Here is a 27,704-nt window from a genome sequence, read left to right on the forward strand (position 1 = left end):
GACTTAAAATAGGTATTATCTTTTTGGAGACAACAGCGAGGTTTTAATAAAATATTTTTGGTTGTTATGAATAATATGAATAATGTTTCTGATAATACCTGAAAAGTGTATTTGAGCTCTCCTGATTCTTGCCATGTATGGCACAATAAACTGCCCAAATTTGGTCAAATATTTTTAGCCACTTAGTCATATGTCTTTTAATGTGCTGCATATGTAAGCTTTTGATTCACTTAGCAACAGCAGTTTTATGACTATGTCTTGCCAGGTTTTCTCAAGTGTATTTGAAAAATAGGCAAGGATTGTTGAGTTGTGTCACAATCAGATGGTTGGGTTTTTGGTTTGGGGGTTTTTTTGGGTTTTTTTTTTTTTTTTTTGTTGGTTGGTTGGTTGGTTTTTGGGTTTTTTGGTTAATAGCGGTAATCAGTTTTAAGATAGCTTTTTCACAGATAATGAATTTTTTTGAATTTTAAGATAAGCATGCATCATATTAAAATTTAATGTTCAAATACCTGTGTTTGAAAAAATGTTTCTCATATAAATTTATTTTTCCTTATAATTATATGGTGGATATTATTATAGATGAGGAATATCAGTGGTTGGACAAATTGAATATCCAGAAAAACTGGATATATGGCTATATATAGTTGATATTTCTGTTAAGTGTAGACATCTGAGTTTCTTGAATTTGTTTTTCTCCTAAACTGATTAACCATGTCTTGTGTTTGGATTCTTTTTCACTAAGTTACAGACTTAAGTCTTACAAAAAGAGGTGATTCTCTTCTTTCAGAGCTTGTTATAAGTGTGTAATCATTGTACACTTACTGATAAGTGGGAGAAATTGAAGACAAATATGGTTGACAAACTTGTAGTCTCTATTGTTGGAGTATGTTAAGAAATTATTTTATTAGGGATGGATATGACTAAAAAGTTTTCAAGTCAGTTTTCAAGAATACCTGAAAAGGAAGAGAAGGTTTCATTTAAGAGTGGGGTTTTGTTTTTAACTGAAAAACAAATAATGCAAGCGGTGTATTGCAGTCTAGTTGCAGTCTAGCTGTACCTAACTAAAGCAAATGGAGTTAAAGAAGGATAATTTGTGGCTGGTTTTCTTTGGCTCGTCACACTGGGCAGTAACATTCTCCTCATGTGGCTGTTGCCTCAGCATTGCAGAATGGAGGAAAGCTTCAGGATTAATCTTTGAGCATGCAGTTACTTAAATAGTGATATCCGAGTTGTTTTCTTTCTATTGTGAAACATTATGTAATTTGGGGGATTTTTCAGAAGTATTCTGAAAAGTAAAATTTATAACTTAGTTACATTTCATTAGAGGCATAATTCCCTAGTAGGATTTAGGAGCCCGAGAGTAGAGGTTCTCATTTCAGCCTTGTGGCTATGTAGCATTGTTGATTTATTAAGCTGAAAAATTAATACCAGTCTTGTGGGGTCTAGCTGCTTGGAGTTCTTGCTGCCCTGAAATGTAGAGGGACTTTTCTCTCGGTTGCTCTGCCCTTTTAAGGGCAGCAGGATAGAAGTTGGCAAGAAAACTCACTGAGCACCCTGTGAGAAAAATACTCGAACACAGAGAAGAAAGGCAAAACAGGAGTCAGTCAAGATGGAGGTCTGCAGAATGGCAGTAGTTCTGCATCTGAGCAACGCTGTTTGCTTGGTAATTAACAGATGTGGGCAGATGATAAGATTTTTGCAACTGCCAAAATGATACCCAAATAAGTTTATAAACAGGAGTGATTAATAGACTGTTAGAAGATTTATGGTGGTATAGAATATACTGCAGTAGAAAAGGGTAGGGTGATGTTAAAATACTATGTAGCATCCCCATTGTACTCCATAGTTTCATGTACATTACAGGTAAAATTACATTATGGCACTGTTTTCAAAGTGTTTCCCTTGCTCTTAGTCACAATTCTACTTCATGGTGTAGCTGTTTATTCAATTTTAATATCCACTCAAGTGGCTGAGCTGGGTCTGGGACGAAGGGAGGGCCTGAGGAACCACTTTATACTGGAGAATAGGGGTTCAGTGGCGATTGTAAAGGACTTACCATAAAACCAGAATGCATTTACCTGAGAAAATAATATTTTTTTGCTTTTTTAAACTGTTTAAACTCATTTATTTAAAAAGTTTTATAGATCTGGAACACATGTTGTTTATCTCTCAAATTCTTCCTGTTTTGCTGTCAGACCCCAACAAAGAAACCCTACTTCCTCATCAGAACTGAAAATACTTACGCTTTCTCCTGAAGATTTTGCTTAAAGATGTCCATTGTAGAACAGCTTTGATATGAACTTACTTCTTAACTCTTTCTTTCTTTGTAGGCTTGTATAGATGATAACGTAGATATGGTGAAATTTCTGGTGGAAAATGGAGCAAATATTAATCAACCAGATAATGAAGGCTGGATACCTCTACATGCAGCTGCTTCCTGTGGATATCTTGATATAGCAGAGTAAGACTTTTTCCTCTACTTTTAAATCTGTGTATTTTGCTCATACATTGCTAGACAGACAATAGAAGCTTTATGGTATTCATAAGTTATGTTTTTAGTTGCCTCTGGGATGTGTAGTGAGGAAGAAAGCTTTTGATATTTGTGAAGTGTGCTACGTCTATAACTTTGTGTGTTGCATTTTCTATTTCTAGTTTTTTTACATTGCATATTAGATAGATACAAACATAAACATAAGACTGCTTATGACTGTCAGATTATTTCTTTATATTATTTTTTTTTCTGTAGAAAGGCTTTCTGGGGGAAGGCATAGGGACAATGTTCCAAGTTACATTTATTAATAGTCTGAAATATTATCCTGAGATAAGTCTGTGTGTAGGAGATAAGTTTTACAGTTGTATTTGCAGTCTTGAAACGTTTGTTTTTCAGCTGTGGTATAGAACAGTTGACTAGTTCTTTTGGCTGTGGAGCAAAAGCCTACAATAAGTTTCAGTATTAGTTAAAGCTTACTACTGAATTCCAGGAGTGGTTTTGTTATTTTTGAAGTCTGTTGAGGGCCACTGAAGGTGTGCTAAAATTAAAATTTTTGATAGGTTACCTGTTCAAGCCTGAAATTACGATTTTTTTGAGAAAATGTGTGGCATATGTTGTTCAGCACGCTGTTGTTGCAGTTAAGCAGTTAATAAAGTCTTTTTTAAAACCCTTTGGGTAAACACAAAATTCATTAATTTTACCAAACTCATTGTGACATCTGATCCAATGTAAAATTTGGATAAAATAGAAAGCGGTATTTTATCATATAATTATGTACTAATTGCAGTGGTGAGGAATGAAAATTGTGAGTTTGTTCTGTGAGTTTGAGAGTTTTACTTGCTGCAGTCTAGAGAGAAATGAAAAATTCTGGAGACTCTAGTGTATAATTTTCCCTGGAATTTTTTTTGAGGTGTTCACAGAGTGACTTCCTTTGTATATCCTCAGTATACCTGGGGCGCTGTGTGACCATTAACTTTGTAATCTGCCTTTCTACGCTATGCTGATGTTTGATGCTGTTGTCCCCCTTGCATGAGTACTGGAAGTATTTACTTCTTGGCTATACTATTATACTATACTTGGCTAAAGAATTTCCCTGCAAATTGAGATAATATAGGCCTTTCTACAGTTTAGTGGAAGTCAAACACCTGCCTTTATTCCACAATAGGAAAAAGTTTAGTTAAATTATCTTGATTTGGCATTGCAGCCGAACATAGGCACTTGGTTAGGAAAGAGTGAGCAATGTTCCTTGTCCACTGAACAGTTTTTCACTATTGACTTGAATATCTGAGATCTGTCTGGTTCTTGTTCTCTCAGACTGGAGCGGAACCTCTCTGCATATTTTCTATAGATAGCCTTTAGAGAAATGGGATTATTGAACTGTAGTCCTTTGGGATGTGAGAATCTAAGATGTTGGAAGAGCAGTGATTCTGAGGTGCATGGAGTTTCGAAGATAAGCCGTTGAAACAAATTTCCATATGCAGCTGAAAAGGGGAACCTGATGTGAATGGAGCAGTATTTATAGCTGATGATGCCCATAGAGTTTAGATCTTCTTCAGACTGCTTCTCCACAATCTCATCTTCAAATAATTTACAAAAATGAATTCTAGAAACCACAGTCAACAGCTGAAGCAAAACTGAGTGCGGTGTCCAGTTCTGGCCCCTCAGTTTGGGAAGGATGTTGAGACGCTTGAGCGCATCCAGAGGAGGCAATTAGGCTGGTGAGGGGCTTGGAACACAAATCCTGACGACTGAGGGAACTGGGCTTGTTTAGCCTGGAGAAAAGGGGTGACCTTATCACTCTACAACTTCCTGAAAGGTGGCTGTAGTCAGGTGGGGATTGGTCTCTTTACCAGGCAGCAGTTGACAGAACGAGAGAACACAGTCTCAAGCTACATCAAGGGAAATACAGGTTGGATATTAGGAAATACAGGTTGGATATTTTTTACAGAAAGGGTGATAAAGTTCTGGAATGGTCTGCCCAGGGAGGTGGTGGAGTCACCATGCCTGGATGTGTTTAAGAAAAGATTGGATGTGACACTCAGTGCCACGGTTTAGTTGAGGTGTTAGGGCATGGTTTGGACTTGATGATCTTTAGGGTCTCTTCCAACCCAGTGATTCTGTGAATTCAATAAAATACCAGAGATTAGAAATTTTGTTTTTATTTAGTCCATAGTATGCGTTGGATTCAGCATCTCCTTTAGTGAGAATGCATTCCTGGGAAGCATGACATGAGAATGTGTGTTCATGCATGTTTGTGACTGAATCTGATGTATTATACTTTTAGCACGTATTTTTGTGCAAGAGAGAAGACACTCGGGGAATGAGTTCTGTTGTTTTCTACCTTTATTAGTAAAGGGCTGGGGAGAGTCTGACCTGTGCTTCCCTTTCTCATCCTCCTGTGGAATCACGTGTTGCACAGCTTTGTAGTACTTCTCAAACTGGGGACTTGGCAATCTTGTTTCTGCTTCATTGGCTGCCATCTTAAGTTTTCTTAGGCCTTCCTTCCTGCCTTCCTTCCTGCCTTCCTTCCTGCCTTCCTGCCTTCCTTCCTGCCTTCCTTCCTGCCTTCCTTCCTTCCTTCCTTCCTGCCTTCCTGCCTGCCTTCCTTCCTGCCTTCCTTCCTTCCTGCCTTCCTTCCTGCCTGCCTGCCTGCCTGCCTTCCTGCCTCCCTCCCTCCTCTTAGTTGAAATTTACTTATTGAGAGAGCACAACTCTTTTAAATCATCCAAATATGCGAAAGATTATTTCAGGCTTGCATGTCTCAAAATCTAAAATGATATTTAAGAAAGCAACTGAACTAGGAGATTTTAATTCTAATCCTAGAATTACAGAGTATTTGAGTTGGCAGAGACCTTTCATTGGTCAACTCGTCCAACCCCTCTGCAGTGAGCAGGGACGTCTACAACTAGACCAGGTTATCCAGAGCCGTGTTCAGCTTGGCCTTGAACAATTCCAGGAGTGGGACATCTACGACTTCTCTGGGCAACCTGTTCTGATGTTTCACCATAAAATCATTTGTGTTGGAAAACACTTCCAAGATCACTGGGTCCAACCTTTGACTGAACACCACCATGATCATAAAGCTGTCCTGTCCAGTTGTTTCTTGAATGCTCCCAGTGATGGTGACTCCACAGCCTCTCTGGGCAGCCTGTTCCAATGCTTAACTGCCCTTTTCAGCAAGAAAATTCTTCCTCATGTCCAACCTGAACCTCCCTGGCTCAGCTTGAAGCCGTTTCCTTTTGTCCAGTTCCTGTTAGCAGGGAGAAGAGACCAACCCCCACCTGGCTACAGCCTTCTTTCAGGGAGTTGGAGAGAGGTCTCTCCTGAGCCTCCTTTTCTCCAGGCTAAACAACCCCAGCTCCCTCAGCCACTCCTCACAGGACTTGTGCTCCAGACCCTTCCCCAGCCTTGTTGCCCTTCTCTGGGCATTCTCCAGCACCTCAATGTCCTTCTTGCAGTGAAGGGCCCAGAACCAGACACAGGACTCAAGGTGTGGCCTCACCAGTGCCAAGTACAGGGACACAATCCCTGCCCTGCTCCTGCTGGCCACACTATTGCTGATCCAGGCCAGGATGCCATTGGCCTTCTCGGCCACCTGGGCACAGCTGGCTCATGTTCAGCCACTGTCACCAGCATTCCCAGCTGCTTTATCCCTTGGGCAGTTCCCAGCCACTCTGTCCCCAGCCTGTAGCACTGCATGGGGTTGTTGGGAGCCAAGTGTAGGACCCAGTACTTGGCCTTATTGAACCTCATCCAGTTGGCCTTGGCCTACTGATCCAGCCTGTCCAGAGCCCTCTGCAGAGCCTTCCTGCCCTACAGCAGACCAACACTCCTGCCGAACTTACTGACAGAGGGTGTCCTAGATCCCCTTGTCCATATCATCCATAAAGATAATAAACAGGACTGGCCCCAGTGCAGAGCCCTGGGGAGCACCAACTCCCAGCTGGATGTAACTTGTTCATCACCACTCTCTAGATGCGTCTATCAAGACAGTTTTTTATCCAGCAAAGAATGTGCCTGACAAGGCCATGAGGAGCCAGTTTCTCCAGGAGACTGCTGAGAGAGAGTGTCAAAAGCTTTTCTGAAGTCTCAGTGGACAACATCCACAGCTTTTCTCATCCAGTTGATGGGTCATCTGGTCATAGAAGGGAGATCAGGTTGGTCAAGTAGGACCTGCCTTTCCTAAACCTATGCTGGTGCACCTGATCCCTTGGTTGCCCTGTTGATGTGAAGAGTTTCTTATTAATATCTAATCAAAACCTTCCCTCTTTCAATTTGAAGCCATTTCCCCTTTTCCTGTCCCTGCATGCTCCTGTTAAAAGTTCCTCTTCAGCTCTCCTATAGGCCCCTTTAGGTACAAGAAGGCTGCTGTAAGGTATATATGTGAGCTGTAATGTACTCACATATATATGTGAGTACATTACTCTTAAGTAGTCCCTGCTGCTACTCAGATGTTCCTCAGTGAGTGCACTCCATGTGCTGGAGATCTGTGAGAAGTACAGAACATGGAGGTGGTAGGAAGCTTCTCTGAAAAAAACCTCTGGATATCTGAGGGAGCCACGACTTCAGCAATATTTTTGCCTTGGTCCCATGCTAATTGCTAGTGAGCTGAGTGAATATGTGGCATGGTCTCCCACTTGTTGGGATTTTATTTTGCTCTGTACTGTCTGGTCAGTGGGTTTGTCATTGCAGGTGTATTCCCTGTCCCTGTTATCCTCCACTGGGTTCACCACTCCTGTGACAGCTTCTCCCAGCAGTATCTCCTGTGCCATTTCAGTTTCCTGCTCCTTCAGAACAGCCATCTTGTCTTGACTATGTTTCCTGTCTATTCTAAAAAAATGCATCTTCCACTTTTAGAAATGTTTGTCTTATAGAAGGCCACTTCAATTGAAATACAGCAAAGAACATGGTTTAGTGTGTAACAATGTGTCAGCTGCTTGCAAAGGGGGAGTCCTGCTGTAAAAGTAAAATTTCTGGTATGGAAGGCAACTGCTTCTGTTGTTTCTGACATTTGTAAATACTGAGAGTGTTTCAGCTTACTAGAAATTCTTTGAATACTTTAATTTTAGAATTGTCTATTTAGATTGCTGTTCATCTAGTTTATGATTATGTAAATCACCTTGCAAGTAATTGTAATAAGAACATGTTTTAAATCAAAATTCTTCAACATTTCCATAATAGGTGGATTTTGTATAGTATGTTCTCTTTTCTGTTCTCCATTTTTTTTATATACAGAAAGCTTTACCCAAGTGAACTTTTTTTCACTAATATATTAGTGTAAATTAGGAAGTCAACATGAAATGCTTTGTAAAATTATAGTTATGTGAAAAGAAACTAACTTGAATACAGGACTTGAACAGAAATTTTGTGTGCATTCTTTAAGATGCTATTTAATGGGTAGGACCCTTGAATTTGCCTTTATACAGTTGTTTTCTTGTGTATAATGAATTATCTTCTCTGTAGATCTCTTCTGTGGTTGAAAAGTTCGTATATTATTTCAGTATCAGGAAATAAACAAATAACTTTTTTTGAATGCAAAATAAGTAATCGGGGAGGGCAAAAGTGGCATTTAAGAAACAATTTTAAAATGCTTACTTTTTTATTTCTCTGCTATGTATTGCACCAGATAAAGAAAAATCTGAAGTAGCAGAAACTTCTCTTTTGTTCAATAATTAAAGTTTGTGTTAAAAATTACTTTCTTGTGGGCTTTGTAGGTTGCCTAGTTGTGAGTGTGTAGTTTACATATTTTGAACCTTGTTTGCAACTGCTCAGAGGCTACTATGCAGTTATACTACTTAAATAGGAGTGCTTTTTCATTTTACCCAGAATGAAAGATGCATCTTCCAAGAAGTATAAGAAAAATGTTTTTCAAAACTAACAAAGTCAGTGACAGTTACAGTTTTGTTGCAAAAAAACACCCAAAAACTGAAGGGGGAGAGAGATGTCTGCTGAAGGAAGAATAGCATTTTCATACCTTCATGCAGTAGGTATTACGAGCAGTTTGACAAATGTTGCTGGAGATACTGAAATTCCTTGTGGGTTCAAGGGATGACAAATCTGTGGAGGGTGGATACGTTAAAAAAATACTAAGGCAGAATGCATACATACAAATGGAATCTGATTGAGAAAGTCCATGGCAGTAGTTGGAAAGGTATTATATGAAAAGTAGCATGTATTTGCTCTGCTTTAGTTCTCCGTGGAGATCTTATGTTTGGAGATGGGCTTGATGTTCTCTGGATATTTGGACTGACTCTTTTCAGTAGCTTTTATGTTTGAGAAGCATGTTTGATACCTGTAGTTTGATACCCATACAAATCCTAAGACTTAGCCCAGTTTCAAAATACACCTTCTTTATTTAAGAGGTTTTGAAGGCTGAAGCATATGATTACAGTCAGAAACAGAAAAACATCTCAAGTTCAGAGTCTCCTCAGCTTATTTAGGAAGAGAATAGTAGTTTAACCAACTCTGTTGCTGTAAAACACCGACTCTTCCTTTCTGCCCAAAGTTTCCTATGTTATATATCCCTTCCTTCCCCTAATATTTAAAGCAGACTTTAACAGCCTTGTGTGTAACCACAGGCTTGCTGCTGACGCCCATCTGTTCTTCCAGACTCCAGACACCCGAAAGTGAACCCAGCCAAACTTGTTTGCTGAAGCCTTTGCAAACCATTGTCCCAGGATCTCCCTATTTTGGTAACAGTCCATTAAGACTAAATGAGTGATCCTTGTCTGATAGACAGAGGACTTCGAGACAATCCTGCAAACCTGTAGTTGGATATCTAGATGTTCAGTGATAGGTGGTTTTCTTACAGCTCTAATTGCCTTGGGGGGAGTGCTGTGGGTGCTGCCTGGTAGTGATTCCTGCCTGTGGTACAGGACCTGTGCTCATCTGGCAACAGCTAGTCAAGAGAATTCAGTGCAGTTTGACAACCTGATTAGAGTGATCTAACTTGGGACTATTGCAGAAACAGGCAGATACTCACTTCCTCCTCCACCTTCCCTCGTGTTATCTAATGATCACACAACAATGTGGGAACTATATGCATAAGAATAGCCTTCAGGGGCTTTGGAGGCTTTATTCTCTTTTGGATCACTGAGCTGACCTGGCTTGCCAGCAGCACTTGGCATAGATATTCAGGTTAAAAAAAAAAGTCTAAGTTGCTTTTCAGACATATCTTATGCTTCTGATTGGAAGCCTGGCTCAATAGAGCTGCCTGTTCAGTGGTGGAGTCCCATGGTTCATCTCCCAGCTCATGAGCCTGAACCACTTGGTACTGTTCAATGTTCTTTCACGATATCTGAGGGTGTTAGTGCTAGAAAGTATGTTTCAAAGCAGTTGTTTTTAATCCATCTTCTCCCAAAGTCTTAATAACTTGATCATCTGAAGCTATTTCTTTCTTATTAGTGAGTTTTTAATCTAAACTCTTTTACTGTAACCCATTTTAATCCTAAAGAGCAAAACATTACTTAAGCAAAGCACAGTAATAAAAATGTCAGGGATGGCTCCTATCTCCTTCAGCTTGGTTACAAGTTATGGTTTTAATTGAGTAGGAAGTGATATTACTAGTGATGCATTCAGATATGGATCTTTGGAGAATAATTGGAAATTTGGATTTTTGAACAACAAGGTAAAGCTTGTGGTCTGAGGTAAACCACATGCAAACTGATGAGGCAAACTGGTATGGGGTTTGATCTTACAGAGATGCTATAAGGTGAAGGGATGTTTTTGTCAGGATCTAAAATGTTTATTTAAATAGTAGGAAATGCTGACTGGAGGTGTAGAATTAAAAGTAAAAGGAAGCAAAGATGAAACATCATACAACCTACTCAAGAAAATGAGAAGAGGACTTCAGAAGGATAAAACAAGTCATGTGACAAAATAAAAACAGGGAAAGAAGATATATACCCAGCCAAGGAAAAACATCTCTTCTAGAAGAATGACTGACTCTTACAAGTTGATATTGGTAAAGCTGCAAGTGTTTGTTTTGAGAGCTGGGAAAAGGTCGCTGCAGGCTTTAGAAGATTGTTAATTTCCATTTGTTGCCTTCTTTGTGGAAAAACAGATTGGGGAAAAAACGTGTCCCCTACTTTCCGCCCCCAGTCAAATTGTGATACTCTGTGCAACATAAAAATTCCTCCTTCTCCAAACTTGCATTAGTTATCTGCAATGATAAAACTAAATTCTGTTACATAAAATAGTGGACAGACTGGGAGATCAGTGAGGTAGTATCAGTTGGCATTTTCTTTTATGAAGGTGTACTGTGGTAGTGTCCTGTTGCCAGCATGTTTTTGCTGCATGAATGTCCTAAGAATAATGAAATGCTAATGAGATTGTTAAGGTTGATGGTGAAGTTCCCTTTTTGAAATCATGCCATTATGTGGTAGAGTTTAATCTTTTCTACTGTGTAGCTGTGATCTGATGTGTGGATAAAACCCAGCTGACAGAAATACACAGTAAAATATGGTTGATAGGTTAGAGGAAACTATAGGACTTAAGTGATCTTCATACATGCTTGTTCAGGTGAGGGAGTTAAGGAGAGCTGGTCACTGTAGAATGTACAGTAAAGTGTGTGCTCTATAGCTGCCTTTTTTCAGATTGGCTTACTGTGTGCATCTCTATTTGTGACCCTAAATATTTTTAGTTAATGTATTAATATTTAGTAAGTGTTCCTGTTCTTCTAAGGGTAAATGTAATAGAAATTAGGTTCAGAGATATCTTCCTCAGGACCACAATTAATTGGGAAATATCTTTTTTTCTTTTAATACAGTTTAGCAATTCATTCAGTCTAATGAAAGTCAAGTGACTGATGCCCACTGTAATGCTCAATGCACTCGTAGTATTTGGCTGAAAAAGAATTTGAAAATGGAGATGATGTCTAAAAAACCATCATGCTTTGAGAAGTGAAATAGGAGAGATCTTACTTGTTTCTCACAAAACATTGGTTTTATTGGTATTCTGAGAACAATTTAAAGTAGATGCCTTATGTCTGAATTCTGAAGTTGAAGGTGGTACATAAGGAAAAGAACATATACAGAACAGTGATAGATATGGAAACCTGAGAGATTGTATACACTCACAAGAAACAACACGGAGGTCCTTCCCTTGTAACTTGTAACTGCCCATTGCCACCAGTAAGTTCCTATTTTCTAGGTAGGACTAGAACATGGGAGAACATCTCTAGGTATATTATATACATGGGCAACCAAGTTCTGAATTGCACAAAGGCTTGGTGAGTGTGGCGTACTGTCACATGTGAGGGGCCTCATCAACCAGTTCAAAATTGTGTATGACAGAGGCAATGATAGATCCTCTGTACACTGTGGAATCTATGGAATTATTAGTGCTGTTGACCACTGAATATAGTGTTTATTGAGTTATCTGATATAAAAATAATTTAACTTGCAACAAAGTTGGTTTTGAGGATTGTGTTCTAGGAGAAAACAAGGTTGTGGTATAGATTGCCACTTCTCTGCATCTCAGTTTTGATTTTGTTTCAGCTTTTACTTGAGTGGTTTATCTGTTGTGAGTTTGACCCTATTCTGGCACAATACAGTAGACTTTCTAGTGACACTAAAACAATTTATGACCTACTTATCTTGTCTTAAAGCCACGTCTTTTGTTGGCTATCCTAAACTGCGTCATTTCAGTGCAAATGACCATAATCTGCGTGTGGTTTTCTAGTCTTACCCCTGACTGAGACAGGGTAAAAGATGTTTGAGTTCTCCTAAAACGCATGTAGATGTAGCCATGGTGTCTCTAGACACATAAGGGCTGCTGTGCATTGATGAAAGTGGGTTATTTGGGTACAATTCAGACAGACACTAAGACACAGAAGTGTGAGGGTTTTCTTTAAGCAGTGGATTTGACAAGAAAAAGGTATAAAAAAGTAATTATTTGAAACCCGTTTATTACAGACAAGATACTGCTTATCAAATGAATGATTGAGACATTTGAATGAAGAGTAGGACTTTCTTTTGGAAGAAGATTGATTTCAAGGAAATTCAAAGCAGACTGAACATGTAAACAATTGCTATGAAGTGCAGATTGCTGGTATCTAAATGGGGGTCAGACTAAGTTCAGTACTACTGATTGATGCTAGAAACTGCAACTGTGATAGTAGTGTTGCTTTACAGAGAGGTCTGCTTACTGTATTGTTATGTAATATAATTACAAGTAAGATAAGTTCTGGGATGTAGTAGTTATGTATATACTAAGACCTTTTTTAACACAGGAAATGAATTGATCTTGGTTTAAATTTTTCTGATATAAATGCAATCATGTGGCTGTTGGACGAAAACAAGCCTGTTAAGTCCATACTCATAACTTCTGCTGAAATAGAAGTCAACAGGTAAAATCATTATTTTTGATGCTACCATACCCAAATATAGCAATGCTGCTTTTCGCAATAAGGCAGGAGGGATGGTGAGCTCCTGGTGGGATCACCTCTTCTTAGCTGAGGAAAGTGGGAAGCAGCATGGTCTTCCTTCTCCCTCCTCCTCTTCTGCCTCCATGTTGCTGTTACCTCTTCTTCTCAACCACTGTAACTCAATACCAGTTGTTCACCTTGATGATGTTTAGGTAAATCACCACAATTGCTTGGAGACTTGCTATGGGAAAGCATTCCAAGCATAGTGTTGTCAGCTGGAGTTACAGCGTGACCTCTGCAGCTGCAGTGAGACATTTTTCATACTCAGCCTTCACTTTTGCACAATATGCTGCAAGCTTCAAGATGAACGCTCATTCATGCAGTGCATCATGAAAATAACATTAGATATGCACTTTAAAAATACTTCTTGTTTTGCTTCATTTCATTCCTGCTGAAATTTTTGCCCTTTATTCCTCCTGTCAATGTCAGGCTCCACTTCAGTTTTTTCTTGGGTGCTGCTTCATTTGCAGATTTTTTTGTGGTAGGTTGGTTTTTGGTTTGTTCTTTTTTTGGAATAGGCCATATGTTTCCCTATATGGCTTTCTTCATGTTTTTGACTTTACTTGCTTCGCTCGCTGTTTATTTTCACCTAAACCTTGCTCTGCCACCTCTCAAATGTCTTTCCCTCTGTATGGATAAGGCAAAATATGAAGGCTTGGTTGCTTTTCAGATGCTGCAAGTAGGAATTTTTCCTTTTCCATCTTTGCGCTATTAAGTTTAGCTGGCCACCTACGTACAAATATTTCTAGAGCTGGCTTCTTTCAGAGGTTTCTTGGAGCCCAAGAGGACTAAAACTAACCAGATACTGTTATCTACACTGTTTCTTTTATGCTCCTGCATACCAACAAGGAAGACTGATGAGATTCTACAGTGTGCTTCCTTGGGCATACAAGTAGCAGTGGAGGCTGGGAACAGCCAGCTACGTGCAAAATTCAGGGATGTGTTGGTATGTTATGGAATGTTGGCTTCCTAATCATAAATCTATTTTTTCTATAGGTACAATATTTAGAAGTGATAGAAAGTGGTGTTTACATAGGAAGATTTTTTTTTCTTTGACTACTTTGATAGTTTTGGGAGTATTTGACAATTTTGAAGCAAAGATCGGTCGGTCCAAGATGCCTTTCATAAGAGCTTCACGGGAGAGAATCAGAAGCTGGATTTGATGCTATCTGCAAGAGCTATTGCATATTGAAGGACATAAAATTGTCTTTGCAAACTGGTTAAATATTTAGAAAAAAATATACATGCTTTAGTCTGGATTATCCTGATGAAAATTGGAAATAAATGTCTCCCTTCTATTTCCTTAAAATCTTTTGGCCATTTGTTTCTCCCCTATTCTTTGTTGTTATTTTTTTAAGCATCTCTAGCTATCAGAAATTCTTGGGGTTTGTGTTCCGCAAGAGAAAAATCAGAAATTTAGCTCAGGTCTCTTGTTGATATTAGCTGTCTTAAAATCATCACTCATGTATTTCAGAGTAAATAATTGTCTAGTCATGCCAAATAACCCTAATTGGTCTGATTTAACTTTGTGTTTTGCATTGCTACTAGCTGATGATACTGCTTATGGGGGGAGTATTCCTTTTTTAAAAGTGCTGCAGCACTCTTTTTTCAGAAGAGGAAGATGTGAGTGAAAGTCTTCTGGATTTTGCAAAGCAGCATAACCTTAGAAGTGCATGAGTTTTTTCATTATTTGGTTTAAATTTAAATGCCATCACAGAAGACTGTCTTTCTTGTGCCAGTGTCTATTCAGTTTTAAATGCTCAGAGGCAGAATGTTGAGACACCCCAGTGACTGACAGTGTGGGATGGCATTTTGCAGAGTGCCTGAATAAGACATCCCTGCGAGTTTGACCTTGTTTTTCAAGTAATTTGATTTGTTCTCCTTTTGGTCTTAAAATCATTCAGGAGAAAGGATTCTAGGCCCACTGGAATTTCTGTCGTTTTGGTTCCAATGCTGAATTTGGAACCTTCACGTTCTTTTATAAATCATAGATTGAGAAGAGAGAACTGCAGTAGTACCTCAGCTGTGGAGGAAGGGCGTCGAGGAAAGTTACCTGTTGGATTTCTCTCCAGGGGGTGAGCAGGGTCCCCGGTGGTGCAGAGCAGGGGGGGCTGTGGGAGGGGTCCCTGCCCAGGCGGGCAGGGCTCCTCCACGCCTGGCCAGACCTGCTGTTGCCTGCCCCATGCTGCACACATTTTAACACTCTCCACCAAATGCTTGTAGGGATTACAACATAGGTTTCCAAAACTGTGAAGCTGTGGCTTTTTGTCATTACATTTATCTGGGGTTTGGATTACATGTTCAAAAGTGAGTGTAACATTGTGAAGGGTGCATGAGGGAGTGATTGAGGGGTAGCTGTACACTGGCTGTTCATACCTGTTCAGCCAACTGTATGTTTTCCATGGGGCTTGCCCACTGACACAGGGCATATTTATACTGTGTACCACAACAGAATTTAGCATAATGTTACTCTAATGCTACTGGATTTGCTTGAGGTTTGTATTATTTTAAGACATTCAAGAAAAATAAAAATACCAGGACTTCCTTAAATATTTTATTTTGAAAAGTACATTGTTATAATTCAAGAATCACATAGAAGATATAATCCTATCTCTCAGTGTGTTGTCCTACAGGTATGTATATCTTTTCTTACCTGGCCTATAAGTGTTATTTTTGCTGAAAGTTAAATACCAAATAAAACTCCAAACTGATAAAGCCAGAACAAAACAAAACTATATTTGGAAATGACAAGTAATCTTGAGTTAGCATTTCTACCTTGTCTGAGTTAATAAGAACATTGTTAGGAGATCAGAGTGGAGCTATTTTACAGTTTGAAAATATTTTAAGAAATATTCCCTGACATTTAGAGCAATAGAAGGTCTGAGAAGGATCAGGTTTTACAGTTTCAGTGTACTTCAACTTTTAAAAAAACTGGAAATAGTAATGTTAAAATTTTATATTTTTATTTGTTAGGTGTCTCTTGGAGGCCTAATTGTTTGGCCAGAGTTATTGTAAATGTATGTCTACCAGTAATATGGATGTTTTACAAAGATGTGCTTTTATAAGTGCATTGATACTTTATATTTTAAAAAAATAAACAGTGAAACAATTCTGAAAGGCACTTATAAAAAACCAATTAAAATACATATTCCAAAATTGTCACTTTTTAATTTTTTTCCTTGTTTGTTTCTTCAAATGAGGGTTTACACAGCTGCATGTATACAGTGATACTTTTTCAGTCTCTGGCCCCTTATTATCATTCTGTTAATATACTCATGGAATTAATTTGAACTCCAACATGTATGGATTTTTTTTTAAACCAGCTGGGCTTAGCTGAAATCTTAAATGTTAGCTAATTAATTAAAAGTTCTTGGCAGTTGTGCTATTAGTTGGGCCCCTCAGTGGCAATTAGGCCTTGTTTCACGGGAAGGACACACTGAGCATGTTTATTTAAGATGTATATGTAACTTTGTTTTAGGCAGGTCCCTCTCATCACATTTTAGGAGTCAGGATCTGCTGTCCAGTCCTCTGAACAGTCTGAAGGGACCACTTGTTTGCACCAGTGAGTCTCCAATGAGCTCAGTAAGCAGTTTGTAATGGCCACTTGTGCTCTGCCCTTCCCTGTGCCTTCCACCCTTCTGGTGACCTTCAGGTTCAGCCAGTACTTCAAGTTAATTATATCTGTAATGCCTTTGCAAACTTGTTTCCAGATACTGTGAACTGGGCCAAGGTTCGAATGTAAATATATGCCCCTCTTTCTGCTGCTGAGATAAATAATATGAAAATGCTATCTGCAGTGTATGCTGTTAGCCAAGTTTGAGCATCTTCCAGATTCTTGAGTTCTAAATTCAGAGATATGACTCAACTTTGTATACAAAGTGTCTTCAGAGAGAGGTTTTCCTCTCTTTTTGTCTATATATGCATTTTGTTAACAGATGTACAGACACACAATGTTCAGTTGTAAGGGTTTTTTATTGGTTTGGGTTTTTTTTTTTTTAATTCAGAATGTAGGCCACATTGCTAGTTAAACTTTTTTTTATTTCCAGTTCCTGGGACTGGTTTTGGTGTGGATTGTTCGGCTTTTGTACAGTAATCTCAGGGTTAGTTTTTATTGTCTCAGATATACTAAGATTCCAGCCCTTTATTCGTTATATAAAAATATATTTTTCACTAAAGGCTAGGAGAGTATATGGGTTTCATAATAATTCTAGAAAAATAAATGTTTGCTGCTTTTTTTTTTTTTCAAAGTAGTTAATTTCAGTTTTCAGTAGCTATTGAGTATATAGCAGTGACTCCTAGAAGAAAAAATTCAGTTAGAAGTATATTTGCCCTCATAAAACAATGGTATTGCAAAGCAAACTTCTTCTAGTCTTACCCAGACTGCATAATCCTTGTCATAGAAATATCAGGACAAATTATTTTCTTTTCTTTTGCTGCTTTTATCTCTCCTAGTATTCCTGGGATACTTACAGTTCTCTATATTTAGATCCCAAGAGACTAAAAGTGATACCTTTAGCTTCAGTGTTAACACTTGAAAGTTTTAACTCAATAAAACAGGATGGTATGAATCAAGCTACTGTTTCCTTGTGATCTAATTAGATTTAGAATGAAAACTTTCCAATACATTATACAGTTTATCACTGAATTTTTCTTCTGTAGTTGTCTGTTTAACATTACCATTTTTGAACTCAAAACTTCAAAATTTCAAAAGATACAAATTCAAGTGCTATACCAAAAACGTTTAGTAGGTGGTGGCAGAAATCTTACATGTTTTTACTTTTTCACTGCTTTCCAAGTTTACATAAAGCACCTTTTTATAGACATGGTGTCAAAATGCATGGGTCTGGACTTTTTATTACGCAGCTTCAATTTCCTTTTCACTGTATACATGTATCTGTATAAATTAAATATCTGTCAAGGAAATTAAGTTATATTATGTTTACTTGCTTAGGAAAGATGAAATTTCAAGATGAAGGTATCATCTACTTTAAAAAGGTAAAATACAAGCAGTTGTTTGTATACATTGTTTGGGTTTTTTTCCCAAAAATGGAAGTTTTATATATGCATACATACCTATACACAATAATACATGGTAGCATGTGAAGATTTTAGTCTATGGCACCAGGGTAACTAAAATGTCAAATACACCTTTATTTGAAGTCATACTATATAAGTTTTAATTAACATTTAGTTTGAAATACAGTTCCCTCGAGAAACATTTTTCTTATGTAAAAAGCAAAATCTTCGCATTTTTAGGATTGTTCTGGTACTGTCTTCTGCTCAGTGATGCCCTATGAAGTCAGGGCATCATTCGCCTGGTCTTGTTTACCAAATCTGCTTCCTTTGTGTATGCAATGTAGAGTCAAATGATCTCCACATGGAAAATGATTCCTTTCCTTTCCACTGGTAGCACTAAGTTCCTAAGAAAACTATTGATTCTGTAGGTAGCAGGTTGACTTCATATACCATGTGAACCCTGTCATTGCTTGCTGAAAGTAGCAGTACTCTAAGTAAACAAATGCATCATACACTTTTACAGGACGAGGTAATCTGAATGATATGGAAAACAGAACAAATGTAGATTTCATTATCGGGTGAAAAAAAGTTACACATTAAAAGGTGTCTTTAAAATAGTTGGAATTTGAGTTACTTGGTTTATCATAAATAATGTTCTTTCATTTAATTTTCCCGAGAGGATCAATGTTAATTTTTCGAGAGGGATAGCAGTGGAGGAGCCTAGTTGGGGTGGCTGAAGGAAGGCTGGAAAAAGTGTGTTCTGTTCTCACTTCTGTGGCAAGAAGTGTGCTGCCTTTCATCTTTGTTGTGTTTCTTCCATCCCTTTAAATCCTGTGAACTCGGGAGCAAGTTCACCTATGCTTGCTTTGCTGACCCAAGAAAACCAAAGCCCTGTAAGTACCTGCAAAAGGAAAATCAGATAACTGTACTTCTCCAACCCTACTAATCCCCTAGCATTGCTGATCTGATTTTGATCTGTAAGCAGCTTCATTTTAAGTCTGCTTTAAAGGATCAATTGATCGTGAAGTTGTCCATCTATAAAAATAATAACATTAAACTGCTATACTAGCCTTTTATTCATTCCCTTCACTTCTTTATGCATTCCTTCTTTTGTCATATCTATATTCACCCAGTGACCAAATACAACTGCTTCAATGAGATATGTATTTTCTTTAGAGAAGTGGTTTCATTTCCTGCTAGAGTTATTCTCTGGAAATACATAAAAATGTTTTTTTCCTGTCTATATTAGAATGTAAACATTGAAAGAACATTAATATTCACTTGGATTTTTAAATAAAGATATTTTTGTTAAGTGGTTGACTTTATTTTGACTTTGTAAGAGAGTTGATTTCCCCAGTGCTGTTTTTGCCTGTTTAGCAACCCCCTGCATAGCAATTACCTGATCTGTGACCTGGGAGTCTGTTTCACTGTTAATACAGCTAGTATTGTTGAGAAACATCGTTCCTCTGTATTAATTTTTCATTCCTGCAGAAGTTCAATCTCTTAAAAGGAGGGAGGTCAGAGTTAGAGCACAGCACTCTTTGAAGAAGAACAGTATAAAACCAGCATGGTTTACCAGCATCAAAGTTGTTGGTAGCAACTGAGGATGTATATGTCAGGAGATAATAGTTGCCTTTCTGGGAATTCGTTTTCATTTTGTGATCTACTGGTTCTTACCACTTCTTGACGTAATTACAGAAATTTAGTAGCAAGTACTAGTTAAGTCATACATTAAAAAATACAAATGTATGAGAATATTAGATTCTGAGTTATTGATTAAAGATAACAGATTCCAGCTATCTAGGATGATAATTAATTGGCAGAAGTTAAGGCAGCAATAAAGTACTTCAAAGCATTTGTATTAATGTTGGATTAATTTTGTGATTGTCTCCTGCATAATTTGGCATTCTGTAATAGTGAAGGTAGGAAAGCACTCTTTATTTTGTACACCTGTTATGACAGATGATTGATTCTTTGGTATATCCTGAATTTTTTTTTCTCAAATATGTCAAATATATGAATTAAGCTGTGCAAGACAGGAGGTGGATTTGCAGCTTTTTCTTGTCTTGACACCTGTCGTGGCTCAAAGTATTGAATTTTTTAGGTTAATGGAAATATTATGGTCAGAAGCTGCAAGACACTATTGATCAATTTTAATTGTTCATTAACTGTAGCTTTTCAATAACTTGGTAGGCTTACGGTTTAACACAATTAAATAATATAATACTTTAGTGACCTATTGTTGGAATTGATACTATGATGTAATTGGAAATAGAGAATTTGGGGTTCTTGACTCCTGAGACAGTAACATATTAAATAAGAAAACATAATGGGATTGAAATGCGTAAAGTACTGTTTTCTTTCTCCCCCTTTCCTCCTTCCCCACCAAAAGCTGACCTTATGAATACTTAGAAGGAGATGTAGTTTTGTTTTTATTGACTTTAAGAATCTGCGGAGGGATCAGGAGTCATCATTTTGGCAAATTGTATGTGCCACTGAGTTACAGAAAAAGTGGTTTAATTAGAGGAGGTCACAGGAATTGGTGGTTCCGTCGCTGTTCAACTTGTCATCACTTTTGGTCATTATCTAGCCATTTTCTTCTTTCAGTTCTTCAGGTATGTATGAAACATGTCAGGAGTCTTTGTGGCAAACTAACACCAGAAGGCTATTTGTATTAATGGGTATTAGGATGAAGAGACATGCGAGTATTCGTAGGTTGCAGACAGTCAAAAGGGTTTGTATTTACACCCAATATAAATGTTGCTATTAATTGTACGTGTGCATATGATAGCCTAGTGGCTGTTATGTTGGTTTTTTGGGTTTTTTTCCATCAGCTTTGCTGTGTTATTTACGGACTTTTTTTCTTTGTCTATTGGCAGGTATTTAATTAGTCAAGGAGCACATGTAGGAGCTGTAAATAGTGAAGGAGACACTCCATTAGATATTGCTGAAGAAGAGGCAATGGAAGAGCTGCTTCAGAATGAAGTAAATAGACAAGGTAATTTTGAATACAGAAGGGTAGTTGTATTTATGGACACTAAATGTATTTTTGAAAACTTGGGCTAAATTGTGACTGTTGTAGTCAATTTATTTTCTAAAGAGAGTTGGTCAATATAGAACGTATGGTGTTTAGGTGTCTGTCTCTTAAAACAGATTTACATAATTTAACAGTAAACTACTAATTGTCTCAGGCTTTGCCCAGTTTTAATTTATATGCTTAAACCCATTTAAAACCCAAAGCAAATGGTGAAAAGAAACTGGAAGACATGATCTGCAGGGAAATAAGAGATACCTACTAAGATAAGAGATACACAGAAGTAGAGTGGATTTGCAAAGGCTTTGATTCAATTAATTGGTAGTGTTAACAGAAATTTGATTACCCATTTTTACAGTTAACACACAACGAACATCAGATTAGACAGTTGTGTGTATTTTTTGTCTGTATTACCGTTTCTCTATTTTAATTGGTTGTTCTCTTTTCTAACAATACTGTCAGTCTTGCTTGAGAGTTGTTTCTAGAATTCACCTCAGCCTAGATTTTTTAAGGTTGTTCTTGAAATGCTTGGCTTTACTGATGTGTGATACTAAATGACTGCAGTAGCTCTTTATCAAATTGGAATTATTTGGGGAATGAACTCCTCCAAAATCTCTTTTATATGTTAGTGCATTTTTTTAAAGAGATATTTTGTTATATAGGATTTTACATACATTTTTATAATGTGGATAGTCAACATTACAAATTACAACAACACTAATTTTTGTTCTTTTGCAAGTTTAATTATTTTGAACATCCCAATTGTAAAATCAGCATAATGCCACAGCACTGAAAATCTCAGTGAGGTTTGCATATTTCACAGTTGAAGCTTACTGTAAACTGTGTAAGGTATTGTCCTTATAAATCTGAGAAGAAGGTACGTGTTCCCACACCATAGCTATTAGCTTTTAAAGGAAAAATTTAGGTTGTTTTAAAATACTAAATTTCACTTAGTATGGGCAACCTACTTTGCTTCTTCTTGCATTTTTATGGCAGCTGGTTTGCTTGCTTGTTTCACGGAAGCAGGGAAGAAGGCATGCATTATCCCTCCTTCTAAACTTGTGTTTGAAGACATAAGAACTGAGGGCTTTTATGTGCAGAGATAAAACCAAAGGAATTATTTCATGATTGTGGATGAGAATGGACTAGGAAGGGTATGAATCTGGATGTGAACTTACAGTGGATATCTTACTAAATCATGAGACTGTTGTCTCAGCAATGATATTTTAATTATGCACCTTTGATGGCATCCTAACTTGCATATAGATATTACATAAATTTGTGTATTAATATTACATTAGAAAAGGATTATTTAGTCATTATCAGCATCACTTAAAAAGTGCATAATTTTGTGTGTTGTGGCTAGAGAAGTTAATAGCTCTAAAATAGGAACCTAATTGTTTCTCTTAATGTGCAATTAATAGTGAGGCATTGTGACAGTTTCATCTTTGGCTATTCAGCTACGTGTAGCTGAGTATAATTATCCCTCTAGCAGTGAGATAATGCCATATGATACACTCCTTCATATTAAATAAAACATTGCCACAGTTTTGATAATGCAAATTAACAGTGGGATCTGTGGAATGATCAGCCCTGGCTCAATGTTAAGGGTGATGGAAGACCAGCCTATTTATTTTGAAAATAAGCAGGCCTGGGTGACAAAATATCCTATCTCTGTGTAGATAAAATATGCAGTGTGAAAATTAAGTAGGCATTTTCCATAACATTTTTTTGCCTTGCAACCCCTTCATGTATTTATTCCTGTGTTCATGGTAGCTTCATTTTTGTGTTGTGTGTTAATGCTGTAAATTCGGCTTCGTACAGATTAGCAGAGTTGTTTGGTGGCAAAAAATTGCTTGGAAAGATTGGTCAGGTTTAATGTGATTTCACATTTAAGTGATGATATCTGATGTTTGTTCCTGCTAGAAATCCAAGAAGAGTCACTTGTTATGTCTCCTTTTTTGCTGCTTTTGCAGGCCTTTTGTCTTTATAGGAAATGTCAAAACAGACTACCCAGCTACTCAGCATTCTGTTAATCATCAATTTGCACTTAGGCCCGTTTTTTAGCAGCTATCAAGCTGTATTTTAAGGACATGTCTTATTACAGGACAAAATGTGGAAGCCTCTAGAGACACTAAATGCACAAAATAAATCATAGAATACAATACAGTTCAGTTCTGTGTGACATTAGAGGCTTAATAAAAGGAAGGATCTTCAATGTTTTCCTCATCCTATTTTAATACTCAGGCTCCAAGGTCTGATCTGACTGGAGAGGAGATGGTTAGTGATACAAAATAATCTTCTTGTTACACAGGTTCTATTGTTATGAGTGTTGGCCATTAAAGAATAAAGATTTTTTAGTATTATTATCGAGTGTCTGTTTGACTTTAGTCATTCAGATCCCCACATGCTACACCTCTAAATTGCACCAAGGGTCAGGTGCCTTTTCTGTGCCTGTGTCTTCTTGTGTCCTGCTGAGCAAATAGAATGACTTGACATGATGGAGTGTGCAGGAATTGTGAACTAAGGGAATAGCTATCCTGTAACTGAAGCTGTACCACTCTGATAATTAGGAAAATATTTTTCTACCCTAATCTTCAATAGAGAATTATTAGATTAATTATTTTTTAAGCTTAAAACCTTCCTTAGTTTTGTAATTTATGAGAAGGGAAATTACATGCTCAAGTAAGGTGTAAAGATTTTTTTGACCCAGTTACAAACACTTCACAGATAACAAAATCAGGTGTTTAATGGAAATTATTCCAGAGTAGTGCTGAACAACTGTTCTGTTTGCACTCCATATGGTTAAACTATTTTGTGTGTTATAAAAGCTCTTTATCAAGGACTTTTGTTGTTCCTCCATATGACTACTATCTTTTGCATTGGTCAGTCCCATGTATATATAAGGGGCCACTGCAATTCTCAAAATCATTTAGCTTCATCAAAAATATTATTAAGTTTCTCATTGTGACCTGTCATGTTTCTACTCTGCAGTGTTTTAACACAGAGTTGTAGAAGTTGTCTTTTACCAGTAAAGTTTTCATTTGCACTGGTGAAAACCAGCAGACTTGGAAGAGATATGGTTTTAGTCCTGGCCAGCCCTGGCCAGTTTTAAATGTTGTCTCTCCTCAGGGCTCGAGTGGGGTTACGTATAATGATTTGAAGTGACTTTTTTAGCTATTGATCGTCAGATGGCCTCTTAAAATTATTTTAACTGCTTAAGCAGTTATTTTGAATTATAGGAAACATTCTCACAAGGTCAGTTAGTGGGGAGAGGTGATGTGAGGTGAATCAGGGGTTCAGTGTAGTAGCTATTTATTCAGTAACTATCAGAATGGTCACTCCTGTTCCAAGGAGAAACACATGTTCCTCATTCTTAATTATAGGTGATGTAAAAAGACTGTCCCAGATGTATTGCTGAACTCAGATTTGTTTATATGGATAAAATGCAAACTATTACATTTGTATATAAACATTCACTTCATGAAGTAAAAAGTGGGTTCGTCTTCCCTGCAGTATCTATAAAACATGCCTTTATATGGCTGAGTCGTCCTGAAACAATGATTCAGCAGTTAAATTTATGCTGAATTTTCATTAAATGCTCACTGAATGGCACACTGTTTTCAAACCTGATTTGGGCTGTTGAGTAAAACTTGTTGATCAGAAAAAAGTGGAAGCATTTAGCAATAAATCATTAATGATATAAGTTGTTAGGCTGCCAGAGAGGTTAAGTGCACTGGTGGTGTGAGCGAGTGCTGTGTCTGAGGCTGAGCTGGGAGGCAGCGCATTGCCATCTATGGGCCGTCAGGAGAAAGGGTTGGAAACAGATGATGAGCATTTTCTTTTCCCCTGGTCTGGAAAACAAAAGGAAGGAGAAAAGCCCATACAAGGTATAATTATGGCTGTTTACATTCCATTTTCTGTTGTTAATAATGGGAATTGTATTTATCTCAGAGCACAACTTTTTTTCTGTGCCACAAATTTTAATTCCCATTTTCACTCCTGTTACCAATGTGGAATGTTTTATTTAGATTGGCAAGATTCTGGTACTTTCTTCTGTTGAAATATGACCAGAAATTAACTGTCTTGTAAAATAATGTATTGATACAGCCATTACTCCTCTGTAACCATAATGTTTTGTTTGGGCTTCAGAAATGCAGTAGTTTGTGATATTAATGGAAGTCTGTATTGAGTATTAGTTACTTTTTCTGCAAAGCATTGCTGTTTTGACATAATAATCTGGGTTGTTAGGGCCGTCTGGAAAGTAAGCTTAGATGTGACCCCTTAGAAGCTCACAAGATCAGGGTCTGGATTGAGTTTTTACTCTGTTCTTCCTTTATACCAAAGTGCCTCAGAACAAACAGATATGTAGATAACAGTTTTACACTGATAGGAGTTTTTTCAGATTCTTCAGGTGGAGAAGGTTACTCATGCTGATAAGGATTCACAGTTGGACTTTGAGCATACAAAAAAGGGAATGGACATAAATGTGACTAAGAGATTGTCAAATATACAGTATTTATTTATATAGTAGTATTTTGCAGGCAACACTGACATGTAAATGACTGTATTCTAGACTATTGTGCCAGGATCTGCTGGTCACTGCTGTGTCATTCTGAAAGGAAAGCAGATGCTCATGCCCATGAAGTTAGTAGTTCACCTATCAATATGTAGGAGCTTCCTAAGGAATGAGAATGTGTGACTATCAGTGTATTATAGATTCAGAGTTCCTGGTCTTAACTCTTCATATTTGTCATACTTGGAAAGTTTTTCAGCTTTTTCCTCTGCTGAGTCCTTCAACAGCCTTGTATGTCTTCCTGCATCTTGGAGACTCAACATCCAGATTATGGTTTTTTGTCTGTTTCTGATAAAATGTAATTCTATTAATTTTTTACCTAAATTGTCAAGATTAAAATGGTTTTGCTGGGCAATTTATTGAATGAGTCTAGGGGTTTGGTCAAGTCCTCAGAACACTGACTGTTTAACTTGCTTCAATTACTGTATGGTACTTAGTGAAGATTTATCTTTTGATTGTCTTTAGCATTAAGTTTTACAGTATATATCTCTTAAATCCCTGCATACCAGTGTGTAAGATTAGAGAAATCATACACATAAAAACATTTTGTTGAGGGTTGGGCCACTGATTTTCTGATAGAGGTCAACCCATGTACAGTTTGTGCTCTTGATGATCACAGTTTCTAAATTGCTTTTCCTTATGAGTTGTCACCTTTCAGCCATCATTGCTAGAATTATGCTCCTGCATAGTTCAAGATCTCTTTCCTGCTATGTTTTTAAGTAGTACTTAAAAAAATGCTTGCAAATAATGTGTTTGTATTACCCTTTCAGGGTCTGGAATTTATTTCCATTTGTTTAACCTGATGCATATACTTGTAGGTATTATGATGATAGACTGTGTTTCTCCCTTTCCATCAGTGTATAATTTTTTTTTTTTTTTTTTTTTGTGAGACATGCTGTAAAAAGTTTTCACTGTTTTGGGTGTTTTTTTAGTAGAGCTATGAAAGTGCAATATCCAAATTGTTGTCTATTTGTGTAAAAGGTTTGTGATTCATGCTTTGGAAAGTATAGAAGGTATAGCTCCATTTTGTCATCACTGTTAAGAAGCAAGATTGTTTCTCTTCCCATAGAGATCTGTTTGTAAAACAACTTCAGCTGTTTTCTACTCTGTACAGCTACATCAACACAGACTTGGTTTTTGGTGCTTAGAAAATTAAAATATAATTTTTCTCTTTTTTTATCAGGTTGCTTCAGTAGTTATTAGTGTGATGGTAGACATTCTTAGAAGAATGAGTTTGAAGAGTTTTACTAGATTGATTTTATTATTATTTATTTATAATACTTTGTCCACCCAGCCCCTCCTTTTGTTAAAAAAGGCATTATGCAAGCTGTCCCACAGTGTTGGATGTTTCCATAGCCTTGGAATTCATCTTCCAAAAAATATACGTATCTAAATGAACATTATTCAGGTTTAGGGGCTTTTTACTGTATCATATAAATGTGGCATAAAATTTGTTATATAATTGAAATGAAATATTTGAACTAAAATATTTTGTGTCTTCTCTTCCGCTCTCCCCCTCCCTGTCTGAATTAGGGGTTGATATAGAATCAGCTCGAAAAGAAGAAGAACGAATAATGCTAAGAGATGCAAGACAGTGGCTCAACAGTGGCCATATAAATGATGTCAGGCATGCAAAATCTGGTGGTACAGCACTTCATGTAGCTGCTGCTAAGGGCTATACAGAAGTCTTAAAGTAAGTGTGGTTTAGCTTTTTCATATTTTATTGTTTTGATGTAATGCTGCTTGGAATTGGGCACTTCTAACATTTAGGGAGTGTATTTTGAAAATCCCAGTCTCTAGAACAATCTATGCTCAGTGCTTGATTTGGTGTTTTCAAGTGCTCATAAATCGTGATGTGGTTAGCTTTCTATTTAAGTCATTCAAAATATGAATACAGTATACATGTTGAACCTAAATACTTAATTGTAAGAGAAGAAAGTTGATTAAAAACTTCCCTGTTTTGAAAGGCAGCTATGTAAACAAGCTTAAGAGCTTTTTATAATGCCAGTTAGCATCCTGGTTGGTGCATATTTTCAGGACACCATATTTATTTCCATACATAAAGCAGAGTTTGTAATTCAGGCTAAAAGTTTTTACACTTAAAAAGATAATTTAACTTTGTGTTTTGATGATGTTTTTAAAATTCAATTCAATGACTCTT

The 27,704-nt window shown here is 37.2% G+C and overlaps 1 protein-coding gene across 1 annotated transcript in view; it reads left to right on the plus strand.

Moving 5' to 3' along the window:
* The window catches only part of PPP1R12A (protein phosphatase 1 regulatory subunit 12A), a 113,159-nt gene that overhangs the window by 41,805 nt on the left and 43,650 nt on the right, over positions 1 to 27,704 (plus strand). Inside the window, exons 2-4 of the mRNA XM_066549786.1 lie at positions 2,331 to 2,461; positions 20,813 to 20,931; positions 27,077 to 27,236. Coding sequence (XP_066405883.1) covers positions 2,331 to 2,461; positions 20,813 to 20,931; positions 27,077 to 27,236 — 410 coding nt within the window. The remainder of the gene's footprint in view (positions 1 to 2,330; positions 2,462 to 20,812; positions 20,932 to 27,076; positions 27,237 to 27,704) is intronic.

This window comes from Molothrus aeneus, chromosome 5, assembly GCF_037042795.1.
Source record: "Molothrus aeneus isolate 106 chromosome 5, BPBGC_Maene_1.0, whole genome shotgun sequence".
Taxonomy (NCBI): Eukaryota; Metazoa; Chordata; class Aves; order Passeriformes; family Icteridae; genus Molothrus; species Molothrus aeneus.